Source organism: Anopheles darlingi, chromosome X (assembly GCF_943734745.1).
Source record: "Anopheles darlingi chromosome X, idAnoDarlMG_H_01, whole genome shotgun sequence".
NCBI classification, from domain to species: Eukaryota; Metazoa; Arthropoda; class Insecta; order Diptera; family Culicidae; genus Anopheles; species Anopheles darlingi.
In genome coordinates, this window is record NC_064873.1 from 5,895,504 (window position 1) to 5,916,236 (window position 20,733).

At 49.4% G+C, this 20,733-nt stretch overlaps 2 protein-coding genes across 9 annotated transcripts in view; one reads left to right on the forward strand and one right to left on the reverse strand.

The window, feature by feature from the left end:
* LOC125954894 (cAMP-specific 3',5'-cyclic phosphodiesterase-like) overlaps positions 1-1,196 on the forward strand; it is a 13,589-nt gene extending 12,393 nt beyond the window's left edge. For all 4 annotated transcript variants that reach the window (XR_007469067.1, XM_049685549.1, XM_049685573.1 and 1 more), the window contains one exon: positions 1-1,196. This exon is cut by the window's left edge. The gene's annotated coding sequence lies outside the window, so the exon portion shown is untranslated.
* Positions 1,197-1,454: 258 nt separating this feature from the next.
* Positions 1,455-20,166, reverse strand: LOC125955138 (cyclic AMP response element-binding protein B). 5 transcript variants are annotated; one of them, XM_049686058.1, is made up of 8 exons: positions 19,263-20,162; positions 18,984-19,153; positions 18,220-18,415; positions 11,118-12,077; positions 10,855-10,998; positions 10,579-10,747; positions 8,445-8,543; positions 1,456-6,523 (listed from the first exon to the last, which is right to left on the reverse strand). In XM_049686058.1, the coding sequence occupies exons 4-8, from the start codon at positions 11,547-11,549 to the stop codon at positions 6,291-6,293; spliced, it is 1,077 nt and encodes a 358-aa protein (XP_049542015.1). In that variant the 5' UTR covers positions 11,550-12,077; positions 18,220-18,415; positions 18,984-19,153; positions 19,263-20,162; the 3' UTR covers positions 1,456-6,290. The 5 variants fall into 5 exon arrangements, with proteins under 5 accessions (XP_049542035.1, XP_049542046.1, XP_049542015.1 ...); XM_049686078.1 differs by lacking the exon at positions 18,984-19,153 and having other exon boundaries at positions 1,455-6,505; positions 19,263-20,165; XM_049686048.1 differs by lacking the exon at positions 18,984-19,153.
* Between the last annotated feature and the right edge of the window lie 567 nt (positions 20,167-20,733).

The following is a 20,733-nucleotide window of genomic DNA, read 5'->3' on the forward strand; positions in this document are numbered from 1 at the left end:
CACGCAAGGGTGAAGTACAAAAGCCCTGACCACCGCCACCACCCGCCCCTCTTCACAGGCAACGATTATACTACTCCAACCGCATCGTTTCGTTCACTGTCTCTCTCTCTCTCTCTCTTTCTCTCTCTCTCTCTTTCTCTCTCTCTCTCTCTCTCTCTCTCTCCCGCACACACACACATTCTCTTTATTACTTTCTTTCTGTCGCTCTTTCTCGTTCGCAATATGATTCCCAGTATTGATGGCACGGGAAAGGGGGGCGAAATAGGGCTAGGTGTGTTTTTAAAGGGCAGAATACTAACTTATCTACTTAAGCAACCTGAACACATGTCCCATTCGGAAGGCAGGACAATTTTCGGCTTGGTTTTTCCCCACCATTCTTTGCGAGCGATTGGCGGTTTCTATTTCGTTTGTCTGATAACAACCACAGCGATCGAACATCTACCAGCAACCGGGGTGAGCGGGAAAATTGGAATACAAAGAAAAAGAAAAAATGTGAAGCAAAAGAAGACGAAGGATGGGAAGATTTGAGTGGGTAGGTGTAGCGGCCCCTCAGAGACGCTCATTTCATCCATTCATACTCTTGGAGTTGCATTAACGTTCAGTTTGCAAAGTTAATTTCCAACCGCGCCCGCGCCGTGCAATTAATCCGCGCCACTAACGCTCATACTAGCCCCTGGTGGTCTGGTGGATAAAACGAACGTCCAGGCAATAATGCAACTGCTACAAAATCAACAAAAACAAAGGAACCCGCACACCCAGGAGAATCTGCTTCTGCTTGTTCCTATCAATGAGAACTGAAAGGAGCGAAGGGTAGGCACAAGAAGAAAAAATAGTGGAGTGGGGGATGGGGTGGGGTGGAATGGTGATTTCTGGTGATCGAGGCACAACTGTAACAGACATGGGAAGGGCAAAAGCAGAGCAGCAGAATGAAAGACAGCTAAACAGACGGTAAATTATAGCAAACCAAGTCGCAAACCACAAGAATAAAGTCATTAAGAATAATACAAACGGTTACCACGGGGAGAAGGAGAGGAAAATTGAGTAAAAGAAAGAGAGAAAGGGAAAAGCGAAAGAGAAAGAGAAAGGAAAGAAAAAGGGGGAAACGAGTGCAGCGTGGTAAAAACGCAGTAACACATTGATTCACGCCCATTACAACCAAACCCTTACCTATTGAGCTGAATAAAGTATCAGGTGAAAAACACACAAACGAAAAACAAACCCTACGAGAATGTACTGCCGGGTCCATTTCGCAAGGGCGACTGGTCTTTTATGCGCTGGCGTTCCTCCTTACCGGTTGTGCGTGTTGCATGAGACTGACCAGCGAGTGTCATCAGCGTACAAGCCGTAGCCGCAGCCGTACGGCACTTCAATTCGGACTCGGTGCGCACTCCGAGGTTCCTTACCTCTTCAACCTGTTGGACAGTGCAGGACAGCTTAAGCCGCTTCGCCACCCTATTTTACGTTCTTCTTTGTTTCTTTTTTTTATTTTGTTTTTATTCCAGACATAAAGGTTCTGCAATAAGAGTTACGGTTGGTTGTTTTGTGAGTGCACGGTAATCTCCCAAAAACAGTTGCGATCGTCACCGAACCCTGTAATTCCGTTATCCGCAGCGGGCCGCTCCTCTCCACACTAAAACGGAGATGACGGAAATCGGAAACGAAAACCCAACAGCGCCTGAACGAGAGCAACGACGAAGCCCTAGCCTTTTCTGCATCATTTTGCATTTGGTGGTGGTAATGGACGAAATGCGCACGTTTCATAAATCTACTCCTCTATAATTCCACCGCCTCTTCCCAGCCTCGGCCACTCTTCCTCTTTTCACCAGTTGGCGGATGATCTTCGCCAAGCCGCCAAAAGCGCGTTTTCCGACCTACCGTCGAGTACTTTGATCCTAGATTACTCGGTATAGAATGGCTAAGTCTGTCTCAGCTCGCGTGTTCGCGATGCAACTCCTCAATTCCCTTTTATTAGCACAATAGTTGCTCAGCTCGCTTCTATTTCAACGCTTGCGTTTCCATTCTGTCCCCACACCAATACACAAAAATACACACACACACACACACCCACAAAACAGCACACGTCGTGTTTTCGCGGTAGCTTCCGTCGACAAAAAAATATATATTTAATTATATCTCATCCACGCTCCATTTATGGGGCTTTTTGTCCCTTCGTTGCCGCTGCTTGTTTGCTTGTTTCCAATTGTTTTAACTCGTATTACAAACAACCTTTCCACGTCGCTCTCACACGCCGTCCTTACACACGCTAAAAGTTTGCTTCCGATATGGAAATTTGTCACGTGGCATGGAAAAGTCCATACCGCTAGGACACAAACCGAAATAGCAAGGACACAAACCATTTTTTTTGTTATATGGACTTTTTGAACATTTCCATCGCATCGCAAGCAAAATTCTAGCGCGTATAGAGACGCTGCCACGTCCCTTAGGTACTGCTAAACTGGTGCTCTTCTACTTCTCCACAATACATACAGATATACACACACGCACACGCACACACATACACACACACACACACTCATTCACACATACCAATGTTGTACATTGACGGGTTAACGGTCAAATTGCGTTTTCCTTGCCACCTCTCCATGGTAATGATCGTACTATACCCCCATGGGATTAGTTTCAAGAGGTCCAACATCGAGATTGACAACGAGAATGAACTAAACAAAAGTAACGGTAATTGTTGGCGAGCGACGAAATGAGCACAGATCCTACCCCCCACCCACCCACCCGCACCTCACCTACATCTCCTTCTATACACTTTTTTTTCGATCTTTCTTTTTCTAGATACCAATTACGAAGAAATCCGAATCAACAGAATAGCAACACACACGCACGTACACGAAGCACACACATACATACTGCTCCTGTCCAGGAAGGATATCGACGAGCCGTGCCACAAATCGTACAAATGTGGAGCTGATGCAGCACTATCAAACATTCCACAGGGATTCCCATAAAAAACAACCTGCTGCCTCCTTCGAATCATCTGCACCCTCATTCGTCGATGATTCATGACACGGAGGTTCACTGCTGGTTCCTATTTGCGCAGGGCTTGGAATGGTCAGATCGGGTTTGAAATCATTGTCCCATATCCAACCACACTATCCCAATCTCTCTACCATCAAAAAGACGCTCCTTTGTCTTGGGTATAGCTACTCGTGTGTATATAATTTGCTCTAGAAGTGTTCTTTACTCTCAAACTAGCTAAAATGTCGCTGCTTCGGTCCCCTCTTCCGCCAGGAACTGCGCTCGCGCTTAAAAGGTGCAGCGTGGTTGGTGACGATCTAACTCCTATCGTTGCTTCCCTTGACATATACAGTCGTATTTATGTTTATCCCCTTATATACATACATATACATTTATTTTTTTAATTTATGTATATATTTACATATATATTAACATAACAATATATATGTAATAATATATATTAATATGCATATATATGTGTATATATACATATATATCTATATCTATATATATGTATATAGATATATATCTATTTTTTCGATTTCTTTAAATATACTCTTTTATTTGATTTTTGTTTTCGATATCTAAAAACTGTTATGCATCATACATTCATCGTCATCACTATACACACTATCTTGTTTGCACTTCAGGCACCGCCCGCCCATTAGTGTTTTTGTTTCCTTTTCTAAGTTTCACTTCTGAAGCTTCTTAATAGCTTTACCCGCAACCCTCGCCCATGATCACATCCAGCAACCAAAACCGTCTCCGGTTTTGCTACGGCAATGCTTGTCTGCGGCAGCGGAACCAGCTAGGCTGATCATCGCTTTTCGTTAAAGGATACTGTTCAACCGCGCAGATACGGAGACAACGTGAGATAATCCGGAAGTGTGTAAGGCTATGGTGGGGTTGATTTCAATGGTCCTGACCCTGACATTTACTTATACTGCTCGCCAACGAATGTCTTCCGTCCTCCAGTTCGTGATTCCAAATCAAGTAAAAGCCACTATTGGTCGCCTCCGTTAACTGAGTGCCTCTTGTGCGCTCTTATTCTGGCAGACCGGAAACTCAAGGACAAACATAAAAATATCTAAAGGCGGGTGATTTCAAATGTTATGTTTTGCTTGAAATTGTATCATCGTTCCCTAGCACATTAATAAATGTTCCAAAAGCTTCAGCCCGGTTAAACATACAGCTCGTCCGTCCTTACATGTGTTAAAAAAGAATTTTAGCCCATTCAAAAGACAGCCGGTGCTTGGGGGATGCTCATTGGGAGGAAAGGGGGGGGGGGACCAACAGTGGTTTTTATCCCAATCAATTCGGGATCAGTGTGAATGATGGGTTTGCCGTGCTACAAACGGGTGGCATGAAACACTGCTTGAAATCATTGGAGAAGTTCTTTGATCTCATTGTGATCTCGGCACCAAACACGATGACTAACCAGTGCTCTCTGTGATCAATGCGTCCCAAATTGTGAATTGCTTCTCCAAAACAAACCAACTACCACGTGCACGTGCACGTGCATGCTGTTGTTGCACAATGTCTCTACCAGACTCTTTCCCTCTCAAAGGAATTCTCTGGTCAATGCAGCTTCTTTGCCAGAAGCCCTACATCCCTTTAGGCTTGCTAATATGTTGTGTTTGTTTTTTGAGGATTTTTACATGTTTTACAAATACAAAAGGACATCTTCGGAGCAAGGATATCCTGCGGAACATTCCATATTCAGCGGAAGTATCAATCCTTCTCCTTCCTTCATTTCTATTATCTTTCTATCTCTCTCTCTTTCTCTTTATTTTTTATTTAACTCTATTTCTTCTTCTCTTTTTTTTCTTATCCTACTCAACAGGCTATCCTCGAGAAATGACTGTCCTAAAACTAGACAAACGGGATACAAAACAGCCGGTGACCTTGCTGGCTTATCAGCTGAAGAAGAAATACAAGAAAAACGAAAATAACGAGAGATAACGAAGCAAAACGAAGCCGTTGCAAGGAGTGCATTTTAAGGGGTTTGGCTTGGCTCAAAATTATTTCCACTTTGAACAACATTGTGCTGCCCAGCATAACGGCGCAGATCAACGGCCCCTTCTGCGATAAGTCTCCATCATCTCAGTGAACCCTCGCTGCCTTCTTTATGCTTCTTCGATTTGCGTTGTTCTTTATGTGTGGCTGCAAAGCGTTACTTCACGTTAACTGAAGTATCTACACCTACCCCCACCTAAAGGCATCCCGCAAACACAGCGCGTGTGCGCCGATGTGTGCACGCAACCGTAATAATTTTTAAAAATTAATCATACAACCAAGGATAAAAGTTTAAACTTAATGTTTTGCTTAAAATTAAACTTAATGTTTTGCTTAGTATTTAGTGGTAGGCAGCTATAACTGTATGTTTTGGTGCTGCAATCGATAAGGATTGCAGAGGATACGGTGCTCAGTATTCGTCCTATGCTCTGTGTTCGTGCGCATTTTCCATGCATCCGTGCCTCCAATTTCTTGGCAAACCATCTCCACAGCCTTCTCCGCTCCAAAGCTAGGCTTGGGCCTTATGACCATGGGGTCAGTTAAAAGAGAAGAAAAAAAAAAACAAGAACAAAGCATCGCATAATGATTCATTGCTCAGAAAAGTACGTTTTGTTAAAGCTATCGGATAGCGGTTTCAAATCGTGAATAGAGCACAAGGTGGCTAGCAAAGCACAGCACACAGATAGGTACCCAGTAGGGTTATCCTGAACTCCTTCCCTTGTCAGCCCGTGTGTGTCTGTCGGTCGGGATGAATAATTTACCCAACTAGAGTGACACTGATAAAACTCTTCAATTTGCGGCTGATTGGCGTCTTTCATCGACCAAGAGTAGCCAGCTAATACGCGTTTGATCAAGAGCCCAACTGGCTGGGAACTGAGGCTGAGCAAAACACATTGAGCGCGGTAGCAACAGTACTCTCGGTACGCTCATGCTCCCTCTACAACTCAAATCTGTTAATTCCACAATATGAAAGACGTTCCCACCACAACCGTTCCCGTTCGTCGGCCTGCTATACTGCTACTCACACCCTGACCACAGACGGGTACACGTCCTATCCTACATGAAAGATCACACCCAACGCTGATGCCTACAGGTACCAATCTTCCTCATTCCTTCCCGGCTCACTTCTCGGCTCGCTATTTCTACTTATGGATGGGCACATCCTACTCCTCCTGCATCGAGGATTCATTCTGCCGCTGCTGATGCTGATGATGGTGGTGGTTGTGGTGCTGCTGCTTACTGTCGCTATCTTCACTGCTAACACACGCATCCACGGCCCCTAGGGTTCAGTCGCTCTTTTGCTGGCAGTACAGCTCCTTTAGCGACTTCAGCTCTTCGATCAGGGCCTTATTCTGGTTCTCGAGCACCGCCACCCGGTTTTCTAGGCACTTGATGTACTCCTTCTTCTTGCGCCGGCACTCACGGGCCGCCTCCCGGTTCTTCTGCAACCGCATCTCTCGTTTACGCGACTGATCCTCCAGCTGCACGCTGCCGCCCATGACTGTGTTGGGAAAGATATCTTCAGACAGTGGTTTCGCGCCAGTGACGGCACAGAAGCGCGCATATTCGACGACGAGGCCGCCCCGCAGACGCATTGGTACGTGGGAACAGGAAAGGATTAGTGTGGAGAGGTGGATGATTCAGGGAAAAGGATTTTGGGTTTGTTTTATTTTTTAGACAAGAGCAATGTGGACCAGGAGAGTAAACCGGATGTGTCCCAGGATCAACCACAGCGATTGGTACCAGAGCGTGTTGCGTGTTAGTGTGTCGAAAGTCGCGAGGGCAACAGGGGTACGAAATATAAAATACATATGTGTGCAGGTCGATTGGTGGAGCGGACAGTCGTCAGTTGTTGTTGCATTATAAGGCGAACAGACGCGTGTAAGAATTGTATCAAGACAAACGTTTGATTTTTTTGAGAGGGGGCGGGGGAAACAACGAATAACGAAACATAAAACCAATTCACCACCGAATGGGAGAGTGAAGGAGAAAAGGGGAAAGCGGTAGGGAAGCGTGTGGGTGCCAAGGCATAACGGTTTTGTGGGGATGCAGGGTTTATTTAGTTTAGTTTCGTACATGTTTCGAAGGCATGTGACCAGCGCAATGCCAACGCAGCGCACGTATTCAAGCATATCGTCGTCAGCCATAAAAAAGGTGTGTGTGTGTGTGTGGGTGTGCGTGTGTGTGTAGATAGGATTATTTCCAAGACAGGTGTGGAGTTGGCAGGCAGGTTAGGCAGGATGAAAAGAGACAAGGAGAGTTGGTAAGGTAAATAGGATCAAGGAGTAAAACCATAAATTGAAGAAAAAGAGAAAGAAAAAAAAGAAAGAAAGAAAATCAAAATCAACATTGTATAGCTGAGAGGTCAGACTAATATAGTACGGACAGATATAGTACAGGCAGGCTGAGAGCAGGATAACAAACAATAGGAAGAGAGATAGGCGAAGGAAATGATGGTTTCTAGAAGCATGCCGAGGGGATGGGGGTATGTGTTTGACAGAGAGGTAGACAATAGGATAGAAAAAAACAAAAAGGCAAAGAAAGAGAGGAGAGAGTGAAAGAGAGAGAAGAGAAGGGCGAATGTGACCAAATTGACCAAACAATTGAATGTACATGAATAGTGCCACAGCCCTCGGATACGAATCCAATTCGCACTTTCGTCCTGAATCGTGAACGGAATGCTCAAAAAAGGGACCGAGGTGTATAGAATTCAAAAATGTCGAATCCTGTATGCCCGGGCCTTAAACATACTACACTTTCCCATATCTCGGACATGTCGGTTGTACGAGTTTTGCGATAATTCGATTTATCTAACACGAGGGCAGTAACAAATGAGGAAGGTGCTAGTTAGTAATTAGATAAGGGCTAAACTATCGGTAGAATAAACACACGACTCGCCCGTACTTACGTATACTAAGAAAACACTATCGGTAGAACATGGGCATCACGAGAAATCAAACAAAATAAGGGAACAAGCTAAGCGATCATCTAATTACATCGTGCATGTTTCTGGATTGGTTGCACTAACTGCTACATAACGAATTCTAACGATCGAAAAGATACAGTTCTACAAACCTACATCGTTATCTAATAGAATAATGAAACACAAGGTAAGGAACGTACAAGCCATAGTGGATCAAAAGGCTTGCACAGAAAGTGGTCTGCGGATTGCCATGAGATCATGATAGAATCGGTTATTTCAGCACAAAGCCGTCGATTTTCGATGAAGGCGCATGCAGTTGTGTAAACCAGCGCACAAACACTCAAAAGGCTTTTCAAAATTGATGAAGAAAGGGAGAGAGACAGACCGTGAGAAAGGGAGGAAGATGGAATGGTAGCAAGAGCGAATGAGAGAAAGGATAGAGGGGACTGGAGACAAGGACTTAACAGGCGAAACAGCGGACGGTACTCTCATCTGATCGCAATGGCATCATACTTACGAGGTACGTAAATGCCCTCCGGGGGCTGGGAATATTGAACTACACCACCGCCAGGAGTCGCTATCGTGTGTAGTCCAGGACCATCGCTCGGGGTGTTGACTGGTGGTGGTAGTAGTAGTGGTGGTAGTGATGATGGTGGTAGTTGTAGTAGTGGTGGTAGTGGCGGTGGTTGGTAGTGGTATAAGGAGGAGAGATAGCAATTGTAAATCGCGATACGAAAAACAAAACGCAAAATTTTGGCCATTTCAAATTTGATGATCGTGGTTGGTAGATGGAGGTGGTGGGATGGCAGTGAAATGCAAAATTGCCAGAACACAATCCGGCGGCTTAGATCGGATATCGAATGACGGGTGAGGGAGGGTAGAATGTCATTTGCATTTCACAATTTAGCAACAACCAGAAAACAAATTACAAACAAGCAGAAAGAAACCAACGGCAAATACGAGAGAATGGCTTGTCTCTATTAATGTATCCGTCGTTGTGGTGATGACAGAAAAGTAGCTATCCTATATGACATATGTAACCCATGTACAAAAGACGAGAACCTGATGTCGTATAACCAGGGGCAGGAGACCAGATTCACCAATGACATTGGCTTGCTTGTTTGGTAGGGTAGCTGCTTAGTAGAAGTAGCTTTAATAATAATACTGTGAAAAATGGCTAGTCCCATCGGCTAATGCAATCATACGTTACTTTGCAGTTGCATTTAGAAAAAGGGTAAATCCTTTGTCTCGATCTAAAATCACTAATAACACCTGGTAGTTTCTCTCGGCTAGATGCTTTCTCTGGGGTTTTGTTCTAGTGTACTTTACTTTCCTTGGTTTAAACGAATGGCAGCATAGCAAATAGTAAAATAGCGACGGCTTTAGGAAATTGATGAATAAAACATGTGCTTAGACGTTGAGCCGGTCGAACCAGTGGTCAAACCAAATGAGTAACATACCCCAAGTAGGATGAGTTAACACAAAAGCATAAAACTTATTACAAAGGAACACAATTCATACAGAGTTGGAAATCGACGAAAGCTACAACGAACTAGCCTACTACTACTACTGATCAATATATCTTTATATATGTAGAAATCTAATGGCTACTGTTAAATGTGTAACATGCCTACAGAGCAAATCGCGAATCACGCCAGATTGATGTACATAGAAACAGAGGAAAATGCACAATGCTACCGGAAAATAACTACGGAAAAATTCTATTGGAATTGTTGGTTCTAACCAAAGAAGCTCTCTCTCTTATCCTCTTCCTCTTCCTCTCTCTATCCCCCTCTCTTTCTCTCTATCTCCCTTTCCGTCTGTTTTGCGTGTACTTGCGTACACAGAGAGATGAAAAGTGGAGACAAAATCAGGACGAGAGAGATAAAGAAGGAAGGAAGATAATGTCAGAAGTTTTGGTTAGAGTGGATGAGGGTTTGTAAAAGAGTAGTAGTAAGCCGTTACTACCAAGAATACAACAGACGCGACTTCCGCTGGTTGAGGAGCGGCAGGGCCGAAGTAATGCTGGGTTACTGCTGGGCTTCCTTACACCAACACCACGTGGGTCAATAGCGGGGTGAGGAGCTGCCAAACTAGCAGGGATGGTGGTTGTAGTAAGGGAGTGGTGGTGGTGGTGATGGTGGTGATTGATTCGTGATTCGGTTTATTTTTATGATGTCGCGAGTGAAGTGAGTGTATTTGCGTGCAGGAGGTTCTCGTTCTACTTCTAGCTGGTTGCGATGCGATGTTTGTTTCGTTGAACGGATACACTATGCGGAAGTAAACTTTAGATATTCTGTTCAACTTACACTAGCATTGACTCGGCTTATGTTAAAATCAGGTTAACAATAAAGCAACCATAGACATGATTAGACTGCAGCACATGCAAAAAGCGCATCGCAACCAACCCTTTGGAGACAACCTCTTGCACCCACTGCCATTAATAATATACACACAAATACGCACGCAGAAAATATGAAACACACGCGAGTATGGTGTGGAAATGAAGGTGGAAGGTGCGTATGCTGACACTTGTGGCTCGCGACGCAACGACAGATCCGGATCGTGAAAGTGGGTTCGATCGATCGGTCGGTTGGTCTGCCGTTCGGCGGAACCGAATGAAGACACAATGAGGGCTTCGTACAACGTACCGATTTCCGCTCCACCAAGATCGCTCAATATCTTACGGTAAGATGGTCGCCTAGTCAGTAGATCTCGTCGCTTCTTCGGCGATGCCTCCTCGTCCGACATCGTATCGTCACTGTTGGTGTCGGTCATGATTGATGGCGGGCCACCCCCGATATGCAGTTCAGGTTTGATCTACAACAGAATTAAGAGAAAAAGTAGGATAAGGAGTTATAAATGGATCACGTACACTGGCTGGTACGCAGTTGTATTCTTTCAAACCGATTCGGCGTGAACTTTACTTGTATCGTCTGCAGGTTTCCTGTCGTCGTGTGGATGACCGAGTTTGGTTTGTTGCACACTAGTAGCACACCACGCGAAAGCGGCGCGTTGCCCGCCGCCGTCTGTATGACCGATTGTTGATTCTGCTGGATCACAGACTGTGCCTATTGCAGAAGGACACACGAAACGATAAATAAAATGATAAATGTTGAAGATAAAGATAGAAAGAGAGGAATCTGTTATTTGATCAAGCGTGGCGCACACACTGGCCACTACCACTAACCTGTGCCGGTATTGGTCCTGGTTCATCCGAAATGGCAGCGGCCGGTATGATGTGCACAATGTTGGCGGCTGAGGCTGCCGCTGCCAGGGCGGCCGGTGACACGTGCGATGCGTCAATCGTTGGTCCTGCGACCGTCAGGGAGGAGCTCTGCCGGAAACCCCCACCAGAAGCGCTACCAGAGCCGGTACTTTTACCGTGTGCGGCACTATTGTTATTGTTATTATTATTAACGCCACCGCTGCTACTGCTGGAGGTGCTGTTGTTGTTGTCGCCGGTATTGCGGAGTTGTGCGCCAGATGGGCCACGGCCACCACCGCCGGCCACCTCGCCCGAGCCGGTAGCGGCGTTTGCGCTACCAGTTCCTCCACCAGCACCACCTAGAGGATCGCCTATCGCCGAGGAACCGTTCTCCTCGACCATACTACTGTCCATAATCCGCCGAGCACTGCCAGCGAGCGTGACGCGTTTACGGGCGGTAGTGTGCGGCTTCGTCGAGCTGCTGCTAATGCTGTTACTAACGCTGCTGCTAGTGCTACTGCTACCGTTGCTGGTCCCAATGACACCAGCGACGATCCTGGGCCACTCTCGTTGTTCTCTTCCAAAGGTGGTACCCCGGCCGCAGCCGCTCGCTGCACGCCTTCCTCCTCTGTTCCACCGTTTGCTCTCCTCTGGATACAACGTGATCGCTTGACCGGATCCACGCACTCACGACTATGTGCTACTAGCCCACTCGGTGTGCGCACAAACGCGCACCAATAAAACTCGCGCACATACACACAATCACGTACACGCTCACTGCTGCAATCACTTCGTGTAGGTTCTTAGACGATCGATCGCAATTACGGAATGTGTAACGCTGAATGCTCTTTATCTGCAAGATTCTATCGGTGCCAGGCCAACCCTTCGAAAGTTGATCACGAAAGTTGAGCTACAACCCTTCGAAAGTGGTCAATTCACACCCTAGAACGATAAAAGAGCAAAACAAATAAACCATTAAACTGCGGTTACTGCAACGGCTCCGTTCGAAAATCACGAGAAAGCCCTTTCAGCATGCCATATCCTTTCGTTTCGGCGAATCCTCCTTTCGGTGCAATATCCCCTATTCCAACCCAGCAGTTATAGTAACAGGGCTACAGAGAACAGGAGAGGAAATCATGTGGCGAATCCGCTTTCATGCGCTTACACGGGCTGTAGACTGGGGTTTGGGAAACTGAGGCCACGCGTTCCGCGGCCGCAGTGGCCTTGGGAAATCACTGGCGGCTTTCGACAGCGGCCGGCCGAGTGGCGATGGATGGTGGTGGTGGCTCGGACGGCTGGCGTGTGCTACGAGCGACCGATTCCGCGATTCCTTCCAGCTGTTTGTGGCTGTGTGGCATCATTGCCGTCGTCACTTGCACTTGGCATACAGTTGATCGAATGACCAGGCTGACTCACTGCTCTCGCTTCTCACTCTCTTCCTCCCTCACTCCCCCCATCCCTCCTGCTTTCTATCACACGAGAGACTCTCTCTCTATCTCTATCTCTCGCTCTCTCGCTCTCTCGCTCTCTCGCTCTCTCTCTATCTCTCTATCTCTCTTTCTTTCTTTCTCTCTCTCTCTCTCTTTTGCGTCAACCTCCCAATCCAGCCCGCGGAGCGATGTAAACGGAAGCCCCCAGCAGGGGTGCGGTTGGGAGCAAGGAGCAAGTAGTAGCTAAAGGACACTCTCGGGCTCACTGAGCGTAATCGCGCGCAAAGGACAGGCGCTTCGTGAGTGGTGCTACTTGCACCATAACCTTGAAAAGCCTAGGAACCCAAGGCCCAGGGCTCATGGAATGTCCGTGGATCGAATGCTCGACGAACGCTGGGTATAGTAACCACTCATAACCCTCCTCCTCTTGCTTGCATCCTTCCGGTCTGGTTGGAAGATTCAGGGCTGGGAGGAAACAAAACAAAACCGCACCTGCACGCACACCATCGACAAAAAGGTCCGTTGTGTTGGGGACTACAAGTGACTACTAGGACTATATCCGAGCAATTTAATTGGAAGCAGCACTCTTCCCCCCGCACCCCTACCCTCCCCTCCCTTAAAGGGACCGATGCACTGCAGCTGGGGGTTGCATGTGTGCGAGTGTTTTGTTGCTGTGTTGTTGTTGTGTTGTAAATATTGCCCTTTTTCCCGTAGGCAGGGATTACCAACGACTTCCGAATTGACCTGGCACCAGCATTGATGGGGGACAGGTGTACGCAGAAGAATGAAAAAAAATCACACATTTTTTCTCTTGAAACTGTTGCATGTTTTTCGATGAGAGAACATGGAAACCGAAGTAAAACCGTTCCAGCGAAAAAGGAAGATGCGAGTAACAGGATTTATTATGATAATCAAATTCCACCCCATCAAATCACCCGGACAAATTCATCCAGAACTCTTTCCCATTCTCTCTCTCCCTCTCCTTATGTAACTATACGCGCACAACTAACACCATAGGTGCCACATGGAGCGCACGTAACCTTGATCGGTTTACAGAATTGCTAGAGAGTGTTTTAATCGGACAAACAATTAATGGTAATGTATGAACCGCGCATACACAGATGCGTAGTTGTAAGTGTGAGTGTATATGCCTGCGCAGCCCGTCTGTGTGCGTGTGTGTTTGTGTGTGTACGAATGGTCAATTAACGCAGTGTACTGGAAGAAATCATCAGTCAATGCGTTATGGCGTGGGTGAGATTGGATCGGATGGACGGACAGGCGACACTGAACCAAAAAACAATCGGAGGGCAGCTCGCAGATCGGCAACAAAGCTACTTGCCTAACATATCTGGGCATATGATGCTCGGTAGGTCGGGGAGCCTGTCATGTTCCGCCGAGTGTAAGGTCTGTGGCCGTGTGTGGGTCACTTGAGGAGTTTGTTCGACTAAGCTGGCTACGGCTTCAAGCTACCCTGAGTGAGGGGATGGGGGAGAGGGGTAGGAGGGGAGGGGAGGGTGCAACGGCAATGGCAGGTTAGTGATCATCGCCCAGCGACCAGACGACGATGGGGGGATCGAAATCGCGCGCGAAAAATTGCAGAACAAGGCTACCTGCCTGCCTGCCTGCCTGCCTGCTTGCCTGCCTGTCCTACCTATTACGTAGTTTGCTAGTTTGGTCGTCATCACACCATCAGCATCATCATCCCTATCGTCAGCAACATCGCGAGCGCCATAACGCGCTCGCACCACTACTCGGATGGTTTCACCTTCATCGTCACGCACATAGCGTTACCCACAGCGCGTTGGATTGGGTTGGGTTGGGTTCGGTTCGGTTGAACTGCTGCTGCCACCCTCTCCGCTATCGAAGGCCGAAGACAGAAGGCTCCACATGACATACCTTCATCAACGCGACCGAACGGTATTGGTTAGCAGTTCGATCGCTGCCGCTGTCTTCTTTGGACATCTGTTGGGCGTCGTAACATTAGCGCCACGATAATTAAACGATACGGCAGCCCTGTAGAGGAGCAAAGCCGAATAGTTTGTGTGTGCGCGTGTGTGTGTGAGAGAGAGAGAGAGAGAAAAAAATGCGAGAGAAGAGGTTGAGAGGTTGGAGCATACAGTTGGGGCCCATCATGTGTGTCGTGGCGCACACGGGGGCTGAGACACCACAGCTGACAAAGAGAAGAGACCACTACTAACGCACACACGTATCAGAGCACACCCGTGTACGCAAAATTCCCCCTCATCTCCACCCCCGAGGGTTAAGAGGCGAAGGGGGGAGTTTGCGGAGTGACACTCAAAGATCTTACTTGCCTCGTCACCACCACTGCACGCGGCAGGCGACCGCTTTCTCTCGACCTCATCTGCCGCCGCCCACCGAAGCACTAGCATTAGAGACAGCCGACCCATCAGCTCGCTGAGCCCCGCTCATTTCGCACAGGCATATATCTTGTACCGGTACGCCGCTGCCCATGCCCAACGGGAGGATGGAAACACACCCACCCGCACGCACAAACGAGCACACTTGTACGCCGAAAACATGCAAAGTATGGAGGGCGAATCAAAACAAATTCCCCGACTACTCGTCGCTGCTTCCCGCCAATCCAGCCGGGCCGGGCCGGATCAATTGCATCCGCTGGTCCGCCAAAAACGCGAATGCAAGGATGGTGGAGGATACTACTGTATAGTGCTCACTTCGTTTTATAAGGAGCAGCGCAGTATCATATGCAGTGTCAGCGAGGGGTTGCTCGTCCTCGTCGACTCTCTGTTTGCCGCTGTGACAACTGCTCGCACCAGCGTCATCATCAATTTGTATTTCGCGGTACACCAGCGCCAACTCCGTATGGCGCAAACGCAAACGCCAAATACGGGCGCGAGAGAAAGAAAAAGCACGGCCCAACTGTACCTTTCGCGTTCTCTTCGCTTAGGCGGGCCCTCATCAAAGAGATAATTTTGGGACCATCATCATCATCATCCATCGATAGAGCAAATGGCAGCACGCATTTGCCCTGTTTAGAAAATCACAGGCTGATGATTGGATCGTGGAAAGGGGGGAATACAACAACAAGCGATACATTCTGAATGAATTAAAAGTTTAGAAAAAGAAAAGAAAACAAACTCCGCTCGATACGTAACCGATGCGGAGGGAACGGACCGAGCCAAGGAAGTACATTGCGAGGTAGTATTACGTGCTACGCATTCAACCCAGAAGCGAGCTGGGCTGCGGGGGGGGGGGGGGGGGGGAGGCGTGTCTGACGTAGCAATAACACAATCGGTGCCACAATCCGCGCGAGACGTCGATCCGGCGAGTCGTCACGCGCAAGTCATGAGTGGGGCATGGGTCGGTGACAGGCCACACGCTGCTACTGCTGCTGCTGCTGCTGCTGCTAATGGTGATGACATCATCCTACCCCCGAGAGTACCAAGAACAGCCAGAGCGCGAAAGATTGTTGGGAAAGGGTGGTCCGCTTCACACGTACAGACACACACACACACACACACACACAGCGTATGCTCTAGCATCAACCCTTCATTGTCATGGATAGGATGGTTTGTCGCCACCAGGACGCCAGTAACGCCAGGAACGTAACACAGAATTATGTCAAAAATGCCATATTACGCTAGCAAGCAATGATCAATCAGATCGAACGTAGACCGACATCATAGCATGCGCGAGTTCCTTTTCTCATCCTTTGACAAGGCCCTGTTGCCTGCGCGCACGCGCGCGCGAAACACAGATAGGTGCTGCAGTCCCACACCAAGGCATGCGCATCAAGCTTAGTTTTCCCTCGGAGAAGAGCCAGCAATGGAGCACGGGAACGGGAACGGGGACCGGGGACGGAAGATGATTGTTGGTATTGGTAGATGCACAGAAGCTGCTCCCCCTGGCGTACACTCCACGGGCAAGCGACCAGCAGTGGCAACTGGCAAATATTACTGCGCTGACCGCGACCGGCTTCCCGTGAGCCCGTGAGATATACACAGCGTACGTAGGGCGGGGGTTTGGCGAGGCCCTTCGTTCCACGCATCCACTATTCCTGTGCGAATGCGTACCCGGGGGAACACATTATTGATGGGGATTGCTTCGGGCATGTTCTGGTATCGATGTCAAGTGCACTACTGCGCTTTGGCGATTTAGTTTGACGTTGGTTTTTGCAGTTTTGAGAGGGGCTTGCTTTGATTGAGCTGGAGCTAAAGCTGAATCCGGATCCGATGCGTGTGTGTGTGTGTGAGAGAGAGTGAGTGAGTGAGTGTGTGGATTGGAGCGCTGACAGATGGCTGTCGGTGACAGGGAGACCGACCAACCGATCCAGATGTGTTGTGCCCAGAGTTGCTAGAAGGAGTTGCAGGAACGCAGTCGGCACCAGCGGTTCGTTGTCATCGTCGTTGTCGTTGGTTTATCTTATCACCGAAAGGGTTGGTGATGGACAGGGGAAGAGGATGAGGGCCTTACTTCGCACATTGCTATCTTGTGCGAGGGCTGCGCTGCCGCGAGGCATGCCTAAATTGAATTGTCCTCCTCCTTGCGGCCCACTCTCACTCTTCCCCCCCGTTCCGGTGCAAATAATCGCGGGGCAAGAGTAGATTATCAATCTTTCCGTCACGGGAAGGTATGGGGAGGCACTGGAAACACATTCCGTCACAACACCGTCTTAAAGCACTCACTCGTGGTACTGTGCGGTAGGGATGAGATGCAAATTTCAGCAACTACCACTGCTCCGGGTGTCCCTCCTCCTTTCACGTACACCTTGATTCGATGTTTTGGAAGCCGTTTGCCGTAGACTTTGGCCGGGACACACACACATCTGAGTTAACACACTGACCACACTGTGCGCAGACACATTTTTGGCCATTTACCGGGCAACTGCGCGCGAAGCTGACAACGCACTGACTGACTGATGGGCACGACGAACCGCGTCGCCAGCAACAACGTGCATCCTTAACGTGCGTGCGGCTGGGGGAATGAACCCCCTGAACGATTCTCACCCGATTCAGGCCCAAATTCCACAGCGGCCGGTTTTGGGATGGATATGACACGATCCGGGTTCACACGCTGCGCGCTGCATTAACAGCAGCATCTTCCCGCAAAAAAAAACCAAGGCGTGCTATCGTTCACTTCGGCTTATGACTACTCCCTTGTTTCCTACTCATTCGCTTGTCGAAGATCAGGACGAGGTGAAGCGGGGGGGGGGGGGGGGGGGCGTGGTGCGAAAAAGAAGACTAAGATGGAGCGAGCTAGCTTTGAACGACAAAAACTGACACAGCCAGCGCAGATCCACCAACCCGCGACGCGCACGCAAACACACACAGATACAGAAGATTGCGCGCGCCTTAAAACAACACAACGCAACAACAAAAAACAACACAATAGCAACAACAACAACAACAAAAAACCGACGGAAACGGAGCACTCGATTTTCTGCCGGTTATCCTGTTGAGGGAACAACGTATAGAGGGGGGGGGGGGAGGGCTCCTGCGCTTCCGGGAGGTCCAGTGTGGTCCTCGCGCAAGCACCAGATACCTTGTCTCGGGGGGCACCACCGTGGGAGGTCACATCCGCCCAGCTATCTTTCTCCTTCATTTCCCTCATCTCACTCGTTCTCTCTCTCTCTCTCTCTCTTTCTGTTAGCGCGCCAGCAGGCTCTGGGTACACACCTCGGGGAAGAGCTCCCTCAGCTTCGTGCTCGTATCCTGTTTGCCTTCCTGCTCCCTTTCCGGGGTCCTTTGGTACTTCGGGAACAAAGTTGTTTTCGGTGTTTTGTCGAACTTTTGCTTAGGCGCGGGCCCCGCTGCTGCTCCAGCGGCTGCTACTGCGGCTGCTGCTCGGGATGCTCACGTTGCTGGGAAGCAGCTAGGCTCGATGATGTGAAGTTCCGCGGTTTCCGAGAATGGAGAGTAAGCAGAAAGAAGAAGTAGCGTATAAGGACAGTTGTGCAGCAAAAACAAAACAAAAAACGGGCGAAAGTGCAGCTCGAAGGATGAGCCGATTATTGAGCCTCGGAGCTTTGAAGGATCGTTTGGAAAGCAGCAGCAGCAGAAGGGGTTAGTAGGTGCACGCTGGGTTGGGTATAGGTGCGAACTCGCTCTCGTCGCCGCAGAAAGGGGTGAGGGGGAAACCGGAGAGGAACGGTGCGCACGATGATGGGGCCACACAACGCCGCAGCAGCAGCAGCACCAGCAACATTTCTTTTTTTTTCTGTTGACTTTGCTGGCCTCTCTCTCTCTAGCGGGCGCGCCGTTTGGTGGTAGTGGTAGTTGCGAAGCGTGGCGGGTGGTGGTGGTGGTATGGTGCTTCACATTCCTATTTGCTGCTGCTGCTGCTGCTGCTGCTACTGTTGGTAGGCATGGGGACCCCAGAGGTACAGTGAGAGCGCGCACATCGCGGAACAACAAACTGTTGTCACTGCATTGCCACTAACCTTCTCTGCAACCCCCTTTCCTCTTCAGCTACCCCTGCGCGCACAACCAACAGGCTATGGGAGGTATGGCAGCCGAAGGAACGATGGCGGCGGTGGCGGCGGCGACGGCGACGGCAGCGGCAGTGGTACGGCTAGGCGGCCGTGCCTGCGTGCCGTGACGGATGCGCGCGCTAGCGCGGTAATAGAAGCACAGGAAGAGGAGAGAACGACGGCTGGGAGGGAAGGTGAGGGGGAGTGGGGAGGGGTATACGGCTAGGGCACGCTGCGGTTGATGCTTACGATGGTATGACGACGACGGCGGACGCTGCTGCTGCTGCTGCTGCTGGTGACGGCAGTGGACGGTTCACGATCGCAGATAGCCGAACACAGGCGGGTCGTCATATTTTCCTTGCGAACACCAAAACGAAACTAGCGGAAGATCGAATTATTTTGACATTACGCTCGCGAACGTCATCGGGTTGCTCACTGGTCGTCGAGCGACTGAAAACGCGAGTGCCCCTCAGCGCAGCACCGGGCGGTAGACAAAGCAGCACCGCTAGCTACTCGGGGGCTAGGCATGCAAGGTCTAGTGCGAGCGAGACGGCACCATGCGTTACGACACAGTTACGGGGCGCCGCTCACCAACACCATCACTCGGACACTCATCACGTTGGTCACTTGCTCACACACTCAACCACACAGCAGCCAGCAATAGCGCTATAAGAGCTCGGACATACGAACGAGGAAATACCGTCACACACACGCGCGCGCGCGCCCGCTGCTAGGCCCCTGCTGCTGCTGCTGCTACTGGCCGCTGGATGACTTTTTTTTGTGTATGTGTTGTTTTTTTTCTAATTTACCAGCGAAAAGCACAACCACCCAGTACAAACAGCAACAAAACACACACACACACACACAACAGCACGTATAACAACACGTAGAGATAGCGAGTGATCCCATCCGCGGAGTGCGATAGCGCGACGGATTACACAGGGGCGAAAGAGCAACAGCAACGACACGACACGACGCGCGGACGGCGGCCACACCACCAACACAGAACGCGCGCCGCAGTTGCTGTAGCTGCTGCTGCTGAAAATGCCTGCGTCGACACTAGCGACATCACTTGGTTTGGTGAGGAAGCTTATCGAATATATCGCTGCCTAGCTGTTCCTGCCACATACCACCACCACCACCACCACCATCGCCACCCCTTGCCCATCCTTGGCCTTCTAATCGATACCCGCACGTCCGCCACACGGTCGTCCGAAACGATCAAGTGGAACCGCAAAGAGGGGGGGGGGGGGGGGGGGGAGAGCATCGAGGGAACGCGGCTGACGCGTTTCTGTGTATATTGCTGACGATGACGAAGACTGGGGTGGTATACGTAATCACGGGATGACGTCATCCGCGACCTTCTCCGCGTCAGCAGCAGCAGCAGCGGCAGCAGCTCTGTGAATGCCGTACGATGCGACGTCCCGCTTCGCTGCCTCGTGGACGAACATTTACCGCGTTTTATCTTCGCTTAAGATTTATCTTTATCCTCGCGGCACTTCCGCGATGACCTCGCCATTAGGGCCAATACCGATTGCCATTTGTTCCAGCAATATCCTGGTGATGGGATGCGAGCAACGCTGGGGAGTGTCCTGGTTGACCAGTATACCAGTCTGCTCTTCGTCTCGCGCTAGTGTGCCACCTCTTGAGCACGGAAGATAACGCGGTCGGAGGGGCCGCGCCCCGCAGGAATGCGCATTCGCTCGCTTGGTGATCATCA

Bases quoted from the DNA above. Each gene is read 5' to 3' on its own strand.
- LOC125955138 (XM_049686048.1), bottom strand. From the start codon at position 11,549: ATGGACAGTAGTATGGTCGAGGAGAACGGTTCCTCGGCGATAGGCGAT. The intron at 10,748-10,854 runs GTAAAGTTCACG...ATTCTGTTGTAG, and splicing joins GAAACCTGCAGACGATACAA to ATCAAACCTGAACTGCATAT. The intron at 6,524-8,444 runs GTAAGTATGATG...CACTGTCTGAAG, and splicing joins GGAGGGCATTTACGTACCTC to ATATCTTTCCCAACACAGTC.